At 36.7% G+C, this 21,808-nt stretch overlaps 1 protein-coding gene across 1 annotated transcript in view; it reads left to right on the forward strand.

Annotated features, from left to right (window-relative positions):
• Positions 1-21,808, forward strand: part of OPHN1 (oligophrenin 1) — a 611,865-nt gene that overhangs the window by 450,296 nt on the left and 139,761 nt on the right. Inside the window, exons 16-17 of the mRNA XM_060138347.1 lie at positions 16,190-16,274; positions 21,307-21,365. Of these exons, the coding sequence (XP_059994330.1) occupies positions 16,190-16,274; positions 21,307-21,365 (144 nt within the window). The remainder of the gene's footprint in view (positions 1-16,189; positions 16,275-21,306; positions 21,366-21,808) is intronic.

The following is a 21,808-nucleotide window of genomic DNA, read 5'->3' on the forward strand; positions in this document are numbered from 1 at the left end:
TCTTTTGCCCTACCCAGGTACGTGGGGAGTTTCTTGCCTTTTGGGAGGTCTGAGGTCTTCTGTCAGCCTTCAGTAGGTGTTCTGTAGGAGTTGTTCCACGTGTAGATGTATTTCTGGTGTATCTGTGTAGAGGAAGGTGATCTCCGCGTCTTACTCTTCCGCCATCTTCCGCCTTCTCCCATACTGTCTTGATTACTGTAGCTTTGTAGTATAGTCTGAAGTCCGGTAGCCTGACTCTGTTACCTCCATTTTTCTTTCTCCAGATTGCTTTGGCTATTCGGGTTCTTCTGTCATTCCATACAAATTGTGAATTTTTTTGTTCTTGTTCTGTGAATAATGCCATTGATAGTTTGGTAGGGATTGCATTGAATCTGTAGATGGCTTTGAGTAGTATAGTCATTTTCACAATGTTGATTCTTCCAATCCAAGAACACGGTATATCTCTCCATCTGTTTGTATCATCTTTAATTTCTTTCATCAGTGTCTAATAGTTTTCTGCATACAGGTCTTTTGTCTCCTTAGGTAGGTTTATTCCTGGTATTTTATTCTTTTTGTTGTGATATTAAATGAGTGTGTTTCCTTAATTTCTCTTTCATATTTTTCATCATTCGTGTATAGGAAAGCAAGAGATTTCTGTGTGTTAATTTTGTGTCCTGCTACTTTACCAAATTCATTGATGAGCTCTAATAGTTTTCTGGTAACATCTTTAGGATTCTCTATGTATAGTATCGTGTCCTCTGCAAACAGTAACAGCTTTACTTCTTCTTTACCAATTTCGATTCCTTTTATTTCTTTTTCTTCTCTGATTGCTGTGGCTAAAACTTCCTAAACTGTGGTGAATAATAGTGGTGAGAGTGGTCAAACTTGACTTGTTCCTGATCTTAGTGGAAATGCTTTAATTTTTCACCATTGAGAATGATGTTAGCTGTGCATTTGTCATACATGGTCTTTATTATGTTCAGGTAAGTTCCCTCTATGCCTACTTTCTGCAGGGTTTTTATCATAAATGGGTGTTGAATTTTGTAGAATACTTTTTATGCATCTATTATGATAATCATATGGTTTTTCTCCCTCAATTTGTTAATATGGTTTATCACATTGATTGATATGCATATATTGAAGAATCCTTGCATTCCTGGGGTAAACCCCACTTGATCATTGTGTATGAACTTTTTAATGTGCTGTTGGATTCTGTTTGCTAGTATTTTGTTGTGGATTTTTTCATCTATGTTCATCAGTGATATTGACCTGTAGTTTTCTTTCTTTGTGACATCTTTGCCTGGTTTTGGTATCAGGGTGATGGTGGCCTCTTAGAATGAGTTTGGGAGTGTTCTTCCCTCTGCTATATTTTGGAAGAGTTTGAGAAGGATAGGTGTTAGCTCTTCTCTAAATGTTTGATACAATTCTCCTTTGAAGGCATCTGGTCCTGGGTTTTTGTTTTTTCAAAAATTTTTAATCACAGTCTCAATTTCAGTGCTTGTGATTGGTCTGTATATATTTTCAATTTCTTCCTGGTTTAGTCTCAGAAGTTTGTGCTTTTCTAAGAATTTCTTCCAGCTTGTCCCTTTTATTGGCATAGAGTTGCTTTTAGTGATTTCTTATTATCCTTTGTATTTCTGCAGTGTCCATTGTTACTGCTCCTTTTTCATTTCTAATTCTATTGATTTGAGTCTTCTCCCTTTTTTTCCCAATGAGTCTGTGTAATGGTTTATCAATTTTGTGTATCTTCTCAAAGAACCAGCTTTTAGTTTTGTTGGTCTTTGCTATTATTTCCTTCATTTCTTTTTCATTTATTTCTGATCTGATCTTTATGATTTCTTTCCTTCTGCTCACTTTGGGGTTTTTCTATTCTTCTTTCTTTAGTTGCTTTAGGTGTAAAGTTTGTTTATATGAGATGTTTCTTGTTTCTTGAGGTAGTATTGTATTTCTATAAACTTCCCTCTTAGAACTGCTTTTGTTGCATCCCATAGGTTTTGGGTCATCATGTTTTCAATGTCATTTGTTTCAATGTATTTTTTTATTTCCTCTTTGAATTCTTCAGTGATCTCTTGGGTATTTAGTAGTGTATTGTTTAGCTTCCATGTGTTTGTAGTTTTTACAGAGTTTTTCCTGTAATTGATATCAAGTCTCATAGCGTTCTGGTGAGAAAAGTTACTTGATACAATTTCAACTTTTTGAAAATTACCAAGGCTTGATTTGTGACCCAAGATATGATCTATCCTGGAGAATGTTCCATGAGCACTTGAGAAGAAAGTATAGTCTGTTGTTTGTGGATGAAATGTCCTATAAATATTAATCAAGTACGTCTTGTTTAATATATCATTTAAAGCTTCTGTTTCCTGATTTCTTTTCATTTTCGATCATCTGTCCATTGGTGGAAGTGGGGTGTTAAAGTCCCCTACTATGATTGTGTTACTGCTGGTTTCCCGTTTGCTGTTAGAATTTGCCTTATGTATTGAAGTTTTCCTATGGTGGGTTCATCAATATTTACAATTGTTATATCTTCTTCTTGGAATGGTCCCTTGATCATTATGTAGTGTCCTTCTTTGTCTCTCACAATAGGCTTTATTTTAAAGTCTATTTTGTCTGATGTGAGAATTGCTACTCCAGCTTTCTTTTGATTTCCATTTGCACGGAATATCTTTTTCCATCCCCTCACTTCCAGTCTGTATATTTCCCTAGGTCTGAAATGGGTCTCTTGTAGACAGCATATATACTGGTCTTGTTTTGCTGTCCATTTAGCCAGTCTATGTCTTTTGGTTGGAGCATTTAATTCATTTACATTTAAGGTAGTTATGGATATGTATATTCCTATTACCATTTTCTTAATTGTTTTGAGTTTTCTATTGTAGGGTTTTTCCTTCTCTTGTGTTTCCTCCCTAGAGAAGTTCCTTTAGCATTTTTTATAAAGCTGGTTTGCTATTGCTTAATTCTCTTAGCTTTTGTTTGTCTGTAATATATTAATTTCTCCCTCAAATATGAGTGAGATCCTTGCTGGGTAGAGTAATCTTGGTTGTATGTTTTTTCCTTTCATCACTTAAAAAATGTTCTGCCACTCCCTTCTGACTTGCAGAGTTTCTGCTGAAAAATCAGTGGTTAACCTTATGGAGATTCCCTTGTAAGGTATTTGTTGTTTTTCCCTTGCTGCTTTTACTATTTTTTCTTTGTATCTAGTTTTTGATAGTTTGATTACTATGTGTCTTGGTGTGTTGCTCCTTGGATGTATCCTGTATGGGACTCTGTGTGCTTCCTGGATTTGATTGACTATTTCCTTTCCCATATTAGGGAAGTTTTCAACTATAATCTCTTCAAATATTTTCTCAGTCCCTTTGTTTTTCTCTTTTTCTTCTGGGAACCTATAGTTCGAATATTGGTGCATTCATTGTTCCCAGAGATCTCTGAGACTGTCCTCAATTCTTTTCATTCTTTTTTCTTTATTCTGCTCTGTGGTAGTTATTTCCACTATTTTATCTTTGAGGTCACTTTTCTGTTCTTCTGCCTCAGTTATTCTGCTATTGTTTCCTTCTAGAGAATTTTTAATATCATTTATTGTGTTGTTCTTCATTGTTTGTTTTCTTTTTAGTTATTCTAGGTGCTTGTTAAACATTTCTTGTATTTTCTCTGTTGAATTTCCAAGATTTTAGATCATCTTTACTGTCATTACTCTGAATTATTTTTCAGGTAGACTGCCTATTTCCTCTTAATTTGTTTGGTCTGGTGGGTTTTTACCTTGCTCCTTCATCTACTGTTTGCTTCTCTTTCTTCTCCTTTTGCTTCACTTACTGTGTTTGGTATCTCCTTTTCGCAGGCTGCATATTTGTAGTTCCCATTGTTTTTGGTCTCTGCCCCTAGTGGCTAAAGTTGGTTCAGTGGGTTGTGTAGGTTTCCTTGTGGAGGGGACTGGTGCCTGTGTTCTGGTGGATGAGGCTCGGTCTTGTCTTTCTGATGGCAGGACTGCATCTCGTGGTGTGTTTTGGGGTGTCTGTGACCTTATTATGATATTAGGTAGCCTCTGTGCTAATGGGTGGGGTTTTGTTCCTGTCTTGCTTGTTGTTTGGCATAGTGTGTCCAGCACTGTAACTTGCTGGTCATTGAGTGGATCTGGGTCTTCGCATTGAGATGGAGATCTCTGGGAGATCTTTTTCCAGTTGATATTATGTGGAGCTGGGTGGTCTCTGGTGGGCTAGTGGCCTGAGCTCGGGTCTCTCACCTAAGAGGTACAGGTCTGACAGCTGGCCACAGCACCAACACCCTGTCAGCCACACGGCTCAGAAGAAAAGGGAAGAAGAGAGAAATAAATAAATAAAATAAAGTTATTAAAATATTTTTTTAATTATTAAAAGTTAAAAATATTAAATAGTAGTAAAGAAAGAAAAGAAAGAAAGAAGAGAGCAACCAAATGAAAAAACAAATCCACTAATGATAACAAGCACTAAAAACTATACAAAAAAACCCCAAACAAACAACAAAAAAAACGGACAGACATAACCCTAGGACAAATGGTAAAAGCAAAGCTATACAGACAAAATTACACAAAAAAGCGTACACATACCCACTCACAAAAAGAGAAAAAGGATAAAAATGTATATATCTATATCTATACAAAAAGGAAGAGATTAACCATATCAATAAACAAATCTTCCAATAATAATAAACTCTAAATTCTAAACTGAGATAAACATAAGACCAGACACAAATTAGATGGAGAAAGCAAACCTGAAGTCTACAGTCACTCCCAATGTCCACTGCCTCCATTTTGGGATGATTCATTGTCTATTCAGTTCTTCCAGAGTTGCAAGGTGAATGAAGTTGATTGTGGAGGTTTAATCTGCTGCTCCTGAGGCTTCTGGGAAAAAATTCCCTTTCTCTTCTTTGTTCACAGAGCTCCTGGGGTTCAGCTTTGGATTTGACACTGCCTCTGCCTGTAGGTCGCCTGAGGGCATCTGTTCCCTGCCCATGCAGGACAGGGTTAAAGTAGCAGCTGATTAGGGGTCTCTGGCTCACTCAGACCAGGGGAAGGGAGGGGTACAAAATACGGGGTGAGCCTGCAGTGGCAGAGGTCGGTGTGATGTTGCAACAGCCTGAAGCGTGCCGTGTGTTCTCCCAGGGAAGTTGTCCCTGGATCATGGAACCCTGGCAGTGGCAGGCTGCACAGGCTCCCGGGAGGGCAGGTGTGGTTAGTGACTTGTGCTTGCACACAGGCTTCTTGGTGGCTACAGCAGCAGCCTTAACATGTCACGCCCGTCTCTGGTGTCTGCGCTGGTAGCCGCGGATTGCGCCTGACTCTGGATGCTCATTTAGGCGGTGCTCTGAATCCCCTCTCCTTGCGCACCCTGAAACAATGGTCTCTTGCCTCTTAGGCAGTTCCCAGACACTTTCCTGGACTCCCTCCCGGCTAGCTGTGGCACACTAGCCCACTTCAGGCTGTGTTCACATAGGTAACCCCAGTCCTCTCCCTGGGATCTGACCTCTGAAGCCCAAGCCTCAGCTCCCAGCCTCCACCCGCCCTGTCGGGTGAGCAGACAAGCCTCTCAAGCTGGTGAATGCTGGTCGGCACTGATCCTCTGCGCAGGAATCTGTCTGCTTTGCCCTCTGCGTGCCTTTTTGTGCTCTCCTCCGTGGCTCCAAAGCTTCCCCACCACCACCCCTCTGTCACCGCCAGTGAAGGGGCTTCCTAGTGTGTGGAAACTTTTCCTCCTTCACAGCTCCCTCCAATAGGTGCAGGTCCTGTCCCTATTCTTTTGTCTCTGTTTTTTCTTTTTTTTTTTTTTTTTTTTTTGCCCTACCCAGGTACGTGGGGAGTTTCTTGCCTTTTGGGAAGTCTGAGGTCTTCTGCCAGCGTTCAGTAGGTGTTCTGTAGGAGTTGTTCCACATGTAGATGTATTTCTGATGTATTTGTGGGGAGGAAGGTGATCTTTACGTCTTACTCCTCCATCCACCTTGAAGGTCTCTCTCAAGACTGCTTTTTGAAGACTGCTTAGAACACCTTTCCCTAAGTGCTCTGATCTACCCTGACTGTCTTTCAGTATTTTTACACTTTCTGTAGACTTTGTCTTTCTGGTGCTAGCTTTAGATTAATCTTAGACCTCTAGTCCTCTTTATTTCTCATGAATGAACTTTGCCCAGCATTGCCCTTGTTTTCTACAAAGGTTTGTGGAGGGGGACTATGAGTGATACCTCACTGGGATTTGGTGTTTATTTTCCTACTTACAATTAATTTGGAATTTGGGTGTTCTCTGTGTTTTCATGTGGAGGGCATGGCTTTGTGTACTTTTATGTGTTTCTAGTGGTTCTGTGTTGATTTATGGAGGATGTGTAGGGAGATTTAGATTTTTCATGGCCACAATTACCTCAACATAAGCATTTCCTATATGATTAAAAATGCTTTGCAAATATTTTAATGGCTGCATAATATTATGATAGACAAAAGAACCAAAATTTATCAGATCATTTCCTTCTTATTGAGCATTTTATTTGTCTCCTTTTTTGTGATTACATAATTTGTGGATGAAGTCGTTCTAATGTTTACTTTGCATAGATTTGCTGAAGTAGAATTATTTTCTTAAGGTTATAAATATTATTAATAATCTTGATATAATTTGAATCCAGGGAGAACCAGTAGATCACATATGGATTTATTTTAATCAGCTAACTAAAGTTGCTTCCATCTTTTTTTCAGGTAGCACCCCTGTCTTCTACATATATAGCAGGAACCAGGTCTGAAATAGCTGGGAGGCATCAGTGTGGCTATTTCTGGTGTTTACAACCAGTATCTCTGCTTATTGATGGAACCATGTGCCATTATTGGTTATTAAATATTTGAAGATCTCCTGCAGCCGTAGTTTATAATATTTGTTTTCCTATGAGTGTATTGTCTTTTATCACTCTACTTGGGACACATACATATACAGCAACAACAAAAGGACAAGTGACCTTTATTTCAGCTCTCCTTTAGTCTGCCATCCCTGGGTTTTATAAGTGAAGAAGGGAGATAAGCAAGAGACTGAGCTGGCAAGGCTGTAACTTGGTGAACCTGATCAATCCTTACATTAATCATTACTGCCTTCATGACTTGTGTCAGAGACTGATAGTCTCATTTTTCCTCCACTTTCTATTAGTGACTTCTCTTTCTTCCTCTCAGTCGATCAGTTTTATCAACTGCAAGTAATCAAAGCTTATCTTACTATTAATGCAACCAGAATTTTCACAGTAATATCATATTACTCATGTTTTCTTCATTAGTTGGTACACTCTGACATGACTCGTGTGTTTTAGAGGAGCCACTATGACCTTGCTATTGTGGGGGTATTTTTGTTGTTGTGTTTTTTTTTTGTTTTTCTGCCTCTAAATGTGAGGGAAATAAACATTGTGCCCTCATTTGGAGTGGTGGTTAGAACTTTGACCAAGATATTCCTATGATTATTTTTACTCCCAATCTTATTATCTATCACATAACAAAACACAACAGGAAAACAGCCTCACCCTAGAATCACATTTGAGAAGTTGTTATTCAAAAACAAAACAAAACAAAACAAAACTTCCCAGGCCTAACCCTGGACCCAATGAAACAGTCTCTTGTCTTGGGATCCAGGAATCTGTATTTCACAAAGCTTCCCTAATGTCTCTGGTGCCGTTTGTCACCTGACTATAGGCTCATTTTGGGGATGCATAGTTTCAGTGCATATTCTACATCAAACGATGACCCCAATATAGCTGTCAAATGGTCATCTCTGTTCCAGTTTCTAGAACTTGTTAACCTTGCTGTATATTCATGATGTGCTCCAGGGTGCATACAAAACTTCATTTTCTAATATGCTCAGAATGTCATTCCCAAACCAAGAGCCTATAAAAATTCATTTGGTTTTCTGTGAATTGAATGGGTTTTTTTACATGTTAATTCTTCTGTTAATTTGAAATTGAATATGTTTGGTTGTGAAATAGGGATCTAACCGAATTTTTTCCAAATTATTAATTTTCTATGCTCCATTTATTGAATGTCTTCTTTTTTCACTAATTTATAATGCTGCTTTTATTGTATATTAAGTTCTTATATTTACATGATGATCTTTTCATGAGCTCTTCACTTTTTCCATTTGTTATTCTTGTACTAGTATGACCTTGTTATTGTTGTAGCATCTTTAATCATTTTCCTATCAAGTAGCACAAATTCTCCCCAATTATTCTCCTTTAAAAAAATGTTTAAACCATTTTTGCCAACTCATTGTCCCATGTAAACTTTTTATCATGTTCCAGAAAACATAAGCTTTTTGACATTTTTATTTGAATCCTATTAAATCTAAAACTTAATTGGAGTCAAGTTGATAACTTTTCAATATTTAGTCTTTCTGTACAGAATCACAGTATATGTTTTCATTTATGCAGTTTTCTTTTTATATTTTATACTTTTTTCTAGATAAGTCCTAAATGTTTGCGTATATTTATTCCTAGGTTTGATTATAAAAATAACATATACACACACACACATGCACAGAGTACCATTTTTCCTATTATCAATAAATTTTTGAACTGATTATTGCTAGTGTATAAGATGCTTATGATTTTTGTATCTTTATTTTCTGACCAAGGATTTTAACAAGATTTCCTGTGAGTTTTAACAATTTTTTAATTGTTTATTTTGAGTTTTTCGGGTGGACAGTTACGTCATTGATAAATAATTCTTACTCTATCTCCTTTCCAACAGCTCTAAGTTTCCTATTCCTTGTTTAATTACATTAAATGTCCTAGCTGTTCACTGCCTTTGCCATTCATTAAAATCATCTGGAGAATTTAAAAAACAACCAAGACTCACCTCCAGAGGTTCTGATTTACTTTACATGGAGAGGAGCCTGGACATTGTTATTTTCAAAGTTTCTCAGAGATTTCTAGAAGTTAGGTTTGAGAATCATTGTTCAAAACACTCTGATCCAATGATAAGTAGTAGTGGTGAAAGAAGGATTCCTTTCTGGCTTCTGATCTTAAGCTTTAACTATGATATCAACTGATCATTTGAGACAGATTCAGTGGTGTACTGGATGTGCTCATACTGGCTCATGAGACCTGACTTTGCACATCTTTTCCAAACTTCAAGTTTATTGACATCGTGGTAGCTTGGAATTGGCCCCACTCCACAGAATTTGGGAAATGCTGCAAATCAAGGCTCCCCTCCTCTCCCAGCATACTATTGTAAATATTTCCTTCTATTCCTAATCTAAGGGTAATTTTTATCTTCATTACTATTTGAGTTTTATTGAAGCCACCTTTCATCATATTGACAACTTATCACCAAAGTTTTAAAACTTTCTATTTCTTGCAGTATTTTTTTTTTCAGATGGATGCCTGTATTCTGATTCTTCAGAGTGTTTCCCTTATTTTGAGCTACATTGACTTTTCCTGGCCCTAATAACTTTTCAGTTTGTTGTTTCTATTACATTATAGACAAGGAGGAGTCAAATTTGGGTTTGTAAGATATTGGTTTGAGTTCTTGCTCAAACTTTCAGGTCCAAATGAGTAGAAAAGCGAAACATTACTCCAACAATCACTGCTGTGGTAAACCTCAGATTCAGAGGGTAGTTCGTTTGGGTGGAAAAGAAAATCTCAGTCACTAACTTAGAGGAATATCTTGACTGCATGTTTCTCCAATAATTCTCTATAAATACTATCTTGTCACAAAGATGTGCATAAGAATTAGGCAATATAAAGCTGAAATTGGCATTCTCTGAGCAGTAATTGGAATTCAGAAATCATAGTCATGTCAGTTACATGCAGACCCATATGTTTTACAATCAAATGAGCTGAAATTTGGGTAGATAGGTTCTTTTGAAGATTAAGAAGCCTAAATGCGACACATGGCTAAATTTATGGCCACTTTACTTTCACTGAGAATGGACAGGCCTTGGGCAGGGCCAAGATTTTACACAAATAAGGCTGCAGTAATCTTCAGAATATACCAATTACCAATTTATATAGGAGGATATTATTCTCATTCAAGCAATTGAAGTGTTGATTCTATAGCTGGGAATCTTTTGCCTTTACTTAGTGCAAAAGGATGAAGCTTACCTACTATATGCCAGACACTCTTCTGAGAGAAAAGGATTATATAAGGGGAAGCACAGGCACAAGCTTAAAGTGGTTGCCCCTCTGGAGGGCATAGGCACTAAACCTTGTGGGCATCACTGCAGCACCTTCTCTGCCAGCATGCAGAGTGCAAGAGCTATGGAGGTGTGACTACTTCCACATGTATTTTGATGGGTGGAGGCAAAGGGCTGTTGTAAGCCATGGCCACCACAGAGAGTCCCCACTGGTGCAATGCCAAATGGAGCTGTGGGAATGGGGCTGCCTCCATTACCCCGGACTAGTAGAACCACATGTATGCAGTTTCAGCCTGGGAGTCACCCGCACTGAACTCTGACCCAGGAGAGCTGCAGAATGTGCTGTGCCGACCAAGCCATGGGAGCAGGGCCACCCAAAGCCTTGGGGACAGGACCACTACCCCAGTGTGTCTAGAAGGCAGGATCCCCATGCAAACTGGCCTTAAGTTTTGGGACTTGCTCAGTACCAGTACCCCTTTCTATTTTCTTATTTCTTCCTTTTGGAATGGGAGTGTTTGTTCTATGCCTGTCCCATGTTTGTATTTTGGAAGCACCTAACATGCTTGATTTCGCAGGTTGCCAGCTGGAGGGCAGTTTGCTTCAGGATGAATTATCTCACCAGTATCTGATTTAGATGATATTTAGATAAGACATTGAACTTAGACTTTTTTTTAAATCATAAACTTTATTTAACCCTATATATTAAGAATATTACCAATTTAATATGTAATATAACAAATTATTAATGAGATATTTTACATTCCTTTTTGTACTAATTCTTCAAAATGTGGTGTCTATTTTATACTTACAGAATATCTCAACTCCAACTAACCGCTATTTTTCCTTCCATTTTTATTGAGATATAATTGACATATATATGTTTAAGGTGTACAAAATAATGATTTGACTTACATACATCATGAAATGATTACCACAATAAGCTTACTAAAAATCCATAGTCTCATATAAATATAGCATAAAAGAAATAGAAAATAAGATTTACTGTTTTAACAACTTTCATATACAACATAGAGCAGTGTTAATTATCTTTGTCATGTTGTAAATTACATATCTAGTACTTACTGATCTTATAACTAGAAGCTTGTACCTTTTGACTACCTTCATCTAATTCCCCCTTCCCCCATGCCCTGTCTCTGATAACCACAAAGCTGATCTCTTTTTCTCTGAATTTGTTTGTTGGTTTTTGAAGTATAATTGACCTACAGCAGTGTGTTAGTTCCTGGTACACAAGATAGTGATTCAATATTTCTGTACATTTAAAAATGATCACCATGATAAGTATAGTTGTCATCTGTCACCTTACAAAGATATTACATAATTATTGACTATATTCCCCACACTGTACATTTCATAATGTAACTAGAAGTTTAATCTCCCTAACCTATTTCTCTCCTCCCCTCAACCACTACTCCACTGACAACCACCTGTTTATTCTCTTTATCTGTGACTCTGTTTGGTTATGTTTTCACGTTTGTTTTGTTTTTTTTAGATTCCACATGTAAGTGAAATCATACAGTATTTGTCTTACTCTGTCTGACTTATTTCACTTAGCATAATACCCCCTAGGTCCACCCATGCTGTGACAAGTAGCAAGATTTCATTCTTTTTTATGGCTGAGTAATATTCCACTATGTATATATAACATATATTCCTTATCCATTCATTTGTCGATGGACACTTAGGTTGAACCTAACATATGGGTGCATATATCTTTTCAAATTAGTGTTTTCATTTTCTTCGCATAAATACCCAGAGTGGAGTTTCTGGATTTTATGGTAGTTTTATTTTCAATTTTTTAAGGAATCTTCATATTGCTTTCCATAGGGGCTGCACCAGTGTACATTCCTACCAACAGTGAATGAGTGTTCTTTTCTCCACATCTTCACCAACACTTACTATTTCTTGTCTTTTTGATAATAGCCATTCTGACAGATGTGAGGTGTTAGCTCATTGTAGTTTTGATTTGCATTTCCCTAATGATTTTGAACATCTTCTCATGCGCCTGTGGCTATCTGTATATCTTCTTTGGAAAAATCTCTATTCATGTCCTCTGTCATTTTTAAAATTGTGTTGTTGGTTTCTTTGAAGTGGAATTATATGATTTCTTTTTTATATTTTGAATATAATATATATATATTATCCTTGTATATATCCTTGTTGTGTGTGTGTGTGTTGTATATGTGTGTGTGTGTATACATATATATATATATATATTCTTGTTGGATATATCATTTGCAAATATCTTCTTGCATTCAGCAAGGTGGCTTTTCATTTTGTTGATAGTTTCCTTTTCTGTGCAAAAGCTTTGTAAGTTGATGTAGTCTCACTTTTTTTTTGCTTTTATTTTCCTTGCCTGAGGAGACATATTCCAAAAAATATTACTAAGACTGATATCAAAGAGCCTACCACTTATGTTTTCTTCTAGATGTTTTATGGTTTCAGGTCTTGTATTTAAGCGTTAATTCATTTTGAGTTTATTTTTGTATGTGGCATGAGAAAGTAGTCCAGTTTGATTCTTCTGCATGTAACTAGCTGTCCAGTTTTCCCAAACCATTTATTGGAAAGAGGGTCTTCTCTCCATGGTATATTCTTGCCTCCTTTGTCATAGGTTAATTTACTATATAAGCATGGGTTTATTTCTGGATGCTCTATGCTGTTTCATTGATCTATGGGACTGTTTTTGTGCCAGTACCATACTATTTTTATTACTGTAGCTTTGTAGTATAGTTTGAATTCAGGACATGTGATACGTCTACTTCTGTACTTCTTTCTCAAGTTTGTTTTGGCTATTTGGCGTCTTGTGTTTCCATACAAATTTTAGAATTATTTGTTCTACTTTTGTGGAAAATGCCATTTGTATTTTGATAGGGATTTCATTGAATATTATATTACTGTTATTTCTTTCTAGTTTAATTTCATATTGGTGTAAGGTTTTATTCTTTTGAATTTATTAAGGTCTGTTTTATGGCCCAGAATGTGGTCTATCTTAATGAATGTTCTATATGAACTTTAGAAGAATGTGTATTCGCTTTTGTTGGATGAAGTAGTCTATAAATGTCAATTAAATCCAGCTGATTGATGATGCTGTTCAGTTCAATTACTTACTGATTTTTTAACCATTGTATCTGTCAATTACCAATAAAGGGGTGTTGAAAAGCACATGTTTCAGTGCTTTTTTGTTGGATGCATATCTTTTAAGGATAGGTATGTATCCTTGGAGAATTAATCCTTCTATTTAATGGCCCTCTTTATCCCTGATAATTTCCTTGATCTGAAGTCTGCTTTGTTTGAAATGAATAGAGCTACCTCAGCTTTGTTTTTGATTAATGTTAGCGTGGTATATCGTTCTCCGTCCCTTTTTTAATCTATATGTCTCTTTATATTTGAAGTCGGTTTCTTGTAGATAATATATAATTAAGTCTTATTTTATAATACACTCTGACAGTCTGTGTATTTTCATTGGTGTATTTATACCGTTGACATTTAAAGTGATTATTGATATAGTTGGATTAATACCTACCATACTTGCTACATTTTTCTGGTCATGGTCCTTGTTCTTCATTTCTCTTTTCATTTTCCACTCTTTTTCTGCCTTCTCTGGGTTTAACTGAGTATTTTTTATGATTCTATTTTTTCTATTCTGTTAACGTATAAATTATACTTTTTTAAAACTCATTTTTAGTGGTTGCCCTTGCATTTGCAACATACATTTACAATTTATCCAAGTCCTCTTTCAAATAATACCATACCACTACACTGTTAGTGCCAGTACTTTATAACAGAATGTTTCTAATTCCTCTCTTTAATCCCTTATAACATTTTTGTCATTCATTTCACTTTCCATAAGCTATAATCACTGAATACATTGTTGCTATTATTTTAAACTTTTATCTCTTAGACCAGTTAATAATAAGAGTAATAGTGTTTTGTTTACCTTCATTTATTCCTCCTCTAATACTCTTCATTTCTTTATGTAAATATGAATTATTGACCTATAGGTTTCTCTGTGAAGAACTTCTTTTAACATCCCTTGCAAGGGAGATCTACTGGTGACAAATTTTCTCAAATTGTAGATTTGTAGATCAAACAATTGTCCTTGTTTTTATTTCCTCTATTGTCTTTTGTTTATCTGAGAAAGTATTTATTTCTCATTCATCTTTGAAAGGTAATTTCTTTCTTTCAGGCTGGTCTTTTTTTTCCTTTTAACACTTTAAATATTTCATTCCACTCTCTTCTTGTTTACATGGTTTCTTGAGAAAAGTTGGAATAATTCTTATTGTGCTCTTCCTTCAGTAAGGTGTTTTTTTCTTCTGGCTTCTATCAAGATTTTTTCTTTGTCTTTGGTTTTATTCAGTTTGATTGTGGTATACCTAGGTGTAGATTCTTTTGATATGTATCCTGATTGGTGTTTTCCAAGATTCCTGGATTTGTGGTTTTGTGTTTATTATTAGTTTTCAGAAATTCTCAGTCATCATTGCTTAAGATATTTCTGCTGTTCCTTTTTCTCTTTCTTCTCCTTCTAGTATTCCCATTGCATGTATGTTACACCTTTTGTTATTGTCCCACAGTTTTTGGATATTCTCTTCTGTCTTTTTCTTTCTTTCTTTTTTTTCCTCATTGCATTTTATTTTTGGAAGTTTATACTGACATATCTTCAAGTTCACTGATTATTTTCTCACTTGTGTCCATCAAAGGAATTCTTCATTCTGTTATGGTGTTTCTGATTTCTAAAATTTCCTTTTGATTCTTTCTTAAGGCTTCTATCTCTCTGCTTACATTAATCCAACTCCTTTTTTTAATGTTGTCCACTTTACCCATTATGGTCCTTGGTATATTAATCATAGTTGTTTTAAATTCCTAGTTTGATAATTATAAAGTATCTGCCATATCTGAGTCTTATTATGATGCTTTCTGTGTTTCTTGAAACTTTTTTTGTCTTTTAGTGTTTTCTTGTAATTTTTGTTGCAAGCCAGACATTATGGGTAAAAGGAACTGAGGTAAATGGGTCTTTAGCATGAGGTTTTATTTATCTGACTAGAGTTTAGCTTGTGTTTTTTGGTTGCTGTAACTGTAGGTCTCAGGGGCTAAACTTACCTCTGGTGTCCTTGTTTTTACTTCCTCTCTTGTCTTTTGTTTTCCCTAGAGACTTCTTAAATATTGTCTGAGAAGAATAATTCTTTTAGTCATATTCCCTTGTTATTATCCAGGAAGCCTGTTGATATGGTGGTAAGGTGTGAGTGCAGGGGTAGTGTTCTACAATTCTACAGTTATGTGTCAGTATTTTAGTGAACCTGTACTTCTGGCCTGTGACTTTCACAAGCATTTCTCAGTTTTGTTTCAGTTTTCTCCCTTGGAAGAGACAGGAAGGGATTTCATATCTGGAATTGGGAAATTTCCCCCTTCCCAGGTCAGTTAAGCTCTGTTAAAGTAGTTTCTCTTGAGGGTAGGCCTTATTAAGAAGAATGAAATGCTCTGTGCATATTTTTAAATGGCTAATTTTCTTATCCCCTTCTCAGAATTACAGTAACATGAGGGAATTTTTCTCAGATCTTCACTGTGAGAACCTGATAGGGCTCCTGGAGGTAAAACTCACAAAAACTTGGGAGTCCCCTAGGACTGGGCCTGCTTAAAATTTTTAACTCTCAATCTTGTCCACACTGAGCCACTAGCAATTTGCCAATTACAGATTGGGTTTTCCTAGCCCTGTACTGTTTCCCAAGGAGTTTTCTAACCTTGGGCTTCTGCTCTATAGGTTTTGATTCTCTGTATGTGCCTGTCTGTTTATTCAGTTTGTCCTATGACCTCAGTTCTCTGATGGAACTAAGAGGAGTTGACTTTCAGTTTGTTCCATTTTTTTTTCTTATTGTGTGAATGAAAGAGGTGGCTTCCAAGCTCCTTACATCCCTAGCTGGAATATAAGGGAATTTTTGAGACCTCAAAAACATGTTTGTTGTAAAGTTTTCATCTTTTGAAAACTGGTTAGAGTAACCATCTTTTAATTAATGCACTTTAAATGTAAGATAAAATGTAAGATCTTGTGGAATGTTAACTTATTTCTCATTTTTTTTCTTCTCAAATAGATCCTAAATGTCCAGGAGATGTTGATTTTCATAATAGTGACTGGGACATTAAGACAATCACCAGCTCCTTGAAATTCTACCTCAGGTATATCTGATATGATTTGGAACATTCCTTTTCAGAGTTGATGAAATATTTCTGGATGGAGATTGGAGTTAATGTGGTCCCAATTTTGGGAGGTTGGATAGGATTGCTAAAGAAAAAAATAGTGAAAAAAATTTCTGTCAAAGAAGAATGTGCATTAGGAGACTTTTTAAAATTTGGGAATTTAAGCGAGGAAAGCATTAAAATAATAGAATAGTTATTGAAATATGGCTTTTTTGAAGAAAATTGGCTTTAAAAAAGATTATTTAAAAATCACGCCCTTAAAATAATTGAAGTTTTGCCATTGTGCACAGATAGGGTGATGTCACAAATGGACTCACTAGTAAAATCAAGAGTTGTGACATTTCAAGGTTGTTAACATGTTTTGGTGGATAATAACCATTTTGAAACATTAAATTGCATTTACACAAACATAATTTGTGTATTTGTATGTCTTTTGTTAAAATGGCAATAAAAACCAAAAAACTACAACCATAAAAATGTTAGAACTGAATGAAGTGATGGCAGTCGGGAAAAAAATTAACTTACAAGCAAAATTTGGGGATGCATAATGATGATGAATATATCATTCAGTTTATTGGCATAGATTTATATTACGTAAAAATATTTGTGACATATGCACTTTTTAAAGTCATTCATTTCTTACCATTTTCTATGTCCCATGTATGCACCATACTTTATGTGGTAAAATGTCTTCTTTTCAATTACTGTACTCTTTAGACATTAAGATAGGTACTTTAGCTATGGGAAATGTCATTAATCCAAAATAGATTGGGTCCCAGATATTGCTATTAAATGACCTTCTGCTGTAGCATCATCTTAGAACTTTAAGTAAACATGAATGCTCTTTCCAGGGGTATTTCTCCTGCATATGCCGAAGAAGAAAAGCACTGGTGTTGGAGGGTTTATTCTGTGCTAGGCTGTGTTCTAGTTGCTTACGTTGACAATATCATTGTTTTTTTCTCACAATAATCTTATAAGGTAGGTGTTACCATACTCATTTTACAGATGAAGAAATTAAATCATATCCCTCCCCCATTAAGTGATATTCATGATCGTGGCTCATATTATTTGAACCTAAGTATCTCTGACTTATAAGGCCACTTATAGGTATAAGGCCACTTATAAGGTATTGGAGCACCTTATTCCCCTATTCCCCACTGCCCAGGGGTAATTTAAGAAAGACAGAGCAATCTGCTATGCATACTTTCAGGAGACTCGTGATGATGAGAATAATGCAAGTAAATAACTCTGTGTCTCTAGCCTCCTTAAAAGGAGTTAGTTTTTTCAGAGATTTATATAGAGTAAGTCCCTCCCACATTACGTCTTTCCCAGCTTATCCCATAACAAGCAGTGTAGCTCTTTTGAAAGATGAGAAGATCGAGCCTGAAAGTTTGAGTGGCCTGTACCCCCAATAAGAGATATTTGTTCTTAAGTGTCTTATCCATGAACACTTAATATGTACTAGCCAGTCAACACCCTTTAGATTTCTTAAATGTGTCAGTATTTTCATAGTGGACTTCCTCCATCTGTGTTCTAGGCACCTAACTCACCCCTTGTCTCCAACACTTCTAGAAAATTACTGTAAAAAACATCCCTTCTCTCTTCTGTATCTTTACCCTATCTCATTCAACAGGCTTTTTCCTCTCAGCATGTAAATATGCTCCAACATTACACATCTCTTTGCATTCATTTATTCTACCATTCACTAAACCATTCAGTAAATATTTCCTGACCTACTCTATGCCTAGCATGGTGTCTGGCAGTAGCCATACAGTTGTGAGTAGATATGACCTTAAAAAGGTTATAGTCCAGTGAAGTGGACAAAAGACAAATAATTATACAAATATAATGTGCTATGATAAGTTCTCTGAAGGAAAAGTGCAAGGTGCTATGCAGTCATATAATAGGAAGGCCTAACTTATTCTGGTTTTTAGTTTGGAATGATGTTTGAATTATAACTTGGAGTCAACTGGGGATGGAGGGAGGCATTTCCAGACAGAAATAACTTCATATGCAAAGACTTTGAAGCAAGAGGAAGACCCTTTTAAGAAACTACATGTACCAGTTTACGTGGAGTATTGAGTGTAGACAGGGAGGGAGAGATATGTAGGGGCCAGATCATACAAGGGCTTTTAGGACATTTTAAGAATTGGGGTATGAATTTGTATTAAAAGGAATGAGAATATATTGAAAGATTTTTAAGCAGGAGGTTATATGATGAGATTTGCATTTTGAGAAAAACAGAGAGAGATGAGATTAGAGAGAGGCAAAATAAGTAGAGGTGGAAACCAATTAGCAAGCTATTGCTGTGGTCCCGGAAAGAGATGATACTTCTGTGTGGACTAGGGAGTAGCGGTGGGGATAGATAGAAATAAGCATATTCAAGAGATTTAGGGAGTAAACTTGGATATGAAGATGGAGGAGAGGGAGATAAAAGAATGGCTTCCACATTTCCCGCCCATACAACCAAATGATGGTCATACATTTACTGATTTGGGAAACATAAGAAAATGACTAAATTTGAGGGATATGACAAGTTAGGTTTTGGATATGTCAAATTTGGGTGTCTTTGAAGAAATCAGGAGAAGAATTTTAAGTAGGCAATTTGATATATAGGAAATATATAGGAATGAAACTCAAGAATTCTGGGCTCGAGCTAAAAAATTGAGAATCATCAACAGTGTAGATGATAATTGGAGTCAGGAGCTTAGATGAGATTGCCTAGTGAGATATTTCACCCCTTCCCAATCTAGCTTCAGTGTATGAAGTAATATACACTCCCTGTCTCTGCTTCTTAATGTCCCAGTTTACTCCTTAACCCACTGCAGTCTGACTCCCGCCCCCTCTGCTCTACTGAAGCTGCTCTTGCCAAGGTCACCAGTGATTCCCTCAATTCTAAACACAATGGACAATTGTCAGCCTTTACCTTATTTGACCTCTTTGTAGCATTTGAAGCTGTTAACAAGCCCTCCTTGAAACTTTCTTCTTTTCGATTCTGCTAATCCATTGCTTTTGGATTTTCTCTCACCTCTGACAATTTTTAGTAGTCCCTTTTATGGACTTTCTACCTGGTATTTCCTAGGGCTTTCCTCTCTTTTTACTACACTGAGGGGATGGAAAATTCAAATATCCACAAGAGCCAGGACATGAAAATGACTGAAGTAGACTGCTTTTATGTTAAACATGTTGCATATAAAACCTTTACTTGCATAGCAATCCCTTTGTTTATATATAAACAGCAATATTCTTTACTTCCACAAATAACCATATGGACCCAATATAGACAGATCTTTCAGGTTTTCAATAGAGGCAGACAATATTGACTTTTATGTGTAATATACAATTTTTTCGTATTCTGATGTCGCATTCAATTCCATTTCTTTTTTACACACTACTCTGGACAGGGAGGAATTGTTGAAAGGTCTCATGTAGCTGTTGGCTGCCAGTTTGTCATCTTTCCTTGAGCAGTGGTATCTGTTCTCATGGTTCTAATCACCCTCCTAGGCTCATGATTTCCACATCTACTTCTCAGATCTAGAAAGGCACTCCATCCATCTTCCTAATAAACATCTGCCTTTGGCTATCCCAGAAACCCTTCTGACATAGCATCTCCACTTCCCTCTCAATCAATTTCTAATCTATTCAGTCACCCAAACCAGATTACTCTCTCCGTCACCAGCATATGCAATTATTGAAGCTCTGTCTTTAATGTCTTTCAAATGACTCTTCTCACATTTTCTTTCTATCCCTAATGGCACTATTTTCGTTTAGGCCTTTATTATTTCTCACCTAGATTACTACAATAATAGCAGTGGCAAGCAGTATAAAGTAGTGATTAAGAACATGGACTTGAGACAGACTGCTAAATTCTGCCACTTACTAATTGTGTGGTCTAGGATGAACTATTTAACTTTTCTGAAGCTCAGTTTCCTTATCTATAAAGTGGAGATAATAACAATATCTACCTTACAGGGTTGTCATGAGAATTAAGTGAGTAAATATATATAAACCACTTAGAACAGTGGATAGTTTGTTATTATTATTATTAGTGTATTACTTCCTTCCTCTGAGCCATGCATCACCTACATTTTGTATATGGAACTCTCCTCAACTAGACTATTAGCTCCTTGGAGGTTTAGACTATGTCTAATTCATCTGGATCCCCAATACCTGGCACAATGCCAGTCACAAGTAGGTGCTCAGCCAACATTTTTTTTTTTTTTGGCTGCACCACACAGCAAGCGGGATCTTAGTTCCCCAACCAGGGGTTGAACCCATTCCCCCTGCAGTGGAAGTATGGAGTGTTAACCACTGGACCGCCAGGGAAGTCCCTCAGCCAATATTTTTTGACTAAATAAAGAAACCTATTTGAGGCTCAATTTCCTTCTCCATTAAATGGGTATTTGAATTACTGCTTCACCTCACAGGATCTTTGGAAGGATCAAATGGGAGGACAGATATAAAAGCACTTTGGGGGCTTCCCTGGTGGCGCAGTGGTTGAGAGTCCGCCTGCCGATGCAGGGGACGCGGGTTCGTGCCCCGGTCTGGGAAGATCCCACATGCCGCGGAGCGGCTAGTCCCGCGAGCCATGGCCGCTGAGCCTGCGCATCTGGAGCCTGTGCTCCGCAACGGGAGAAGCCACAACAGTGAGAGGCCCGTGTACTGCAAAAAAAAGCACTTTGGAAACTGAGGAACTATCCAACTGTAAGGACTTCATAGTAGCATTCATAGTGGGTCCACTTTGGAATTTTGCAGGACTGATTTGTGCCTCTTTTCACTTTGGGGAACTAATTAGAGACCCTGCACAAGGTCTCAGCTCATACTTTTATAGGTCTTCTGTCAAATTACTAGCAACTAGGATTCCTCTGACAAAGTTTCAGATGAAGAGAGAAATGTATGTAGTCATTAATCTGTGGAGCTCAGAAACTTCAGCCTTGCTGCTCACAGAACTGCGCATCTAAGGCCTTGCTACTCCCTCCCCAAAGGAACTTACAGTCTTCATTAATTTCAGGAATCTTTCTGAACCTGTCATGACCTATAGACTTCACAAAGAGCTGGTCTCTGCTGCCAGTAAGTATTTATGTTACTTAGTTAATTGTGTTGTCCTCGCTTCTAAGTAATATTTACAGCAACAAGCCTAGAAGACTGCTTGAGGGAAAGTGAGGGAAAAAACAAACATATACACAGATTTTGTCCACTGTCAAATGAGAGTATTCTTACTTGCTAACTCAAGTGTTGTATTATTTTTCATAAATCAATGTTAGTTGAGTGAACTGGAGAAAACTGGCTAACGAGGGATATGACAGGTCTGAGGATTTTATTGATTGATTTTGCCTCTTACATCAGAACAAGATGGCTCACATTGCCAGGGGACAGCAAAATGTTTCCATTACAGTTACTATTTCAGCATGTTTTCAGCACTTTGCCTTTTCAAATGCTTTTCAATTGTGTTGTGAATTATTATTCCTAATCTTTTAGTGCTAGCCACATTTTTTTAGATGATAAGACCAATG

The sequence above is a fragment of the Lagenorhynchus albirostris genome, chromosome X (assembly GCF_949774975.1).
Source record: "Lagenorhynchus albirostris chromosome X, mLagAlb1.1, whole genome shotgun sequence".
In the NCBI taxonomy this organism is placed as follows: Eukaryota; Metazoa; Chordata; class Mammalia; order Artiodactyla; family Delphinidae; genus Lagenorhynchus; species Lagenorhynchus albirostris.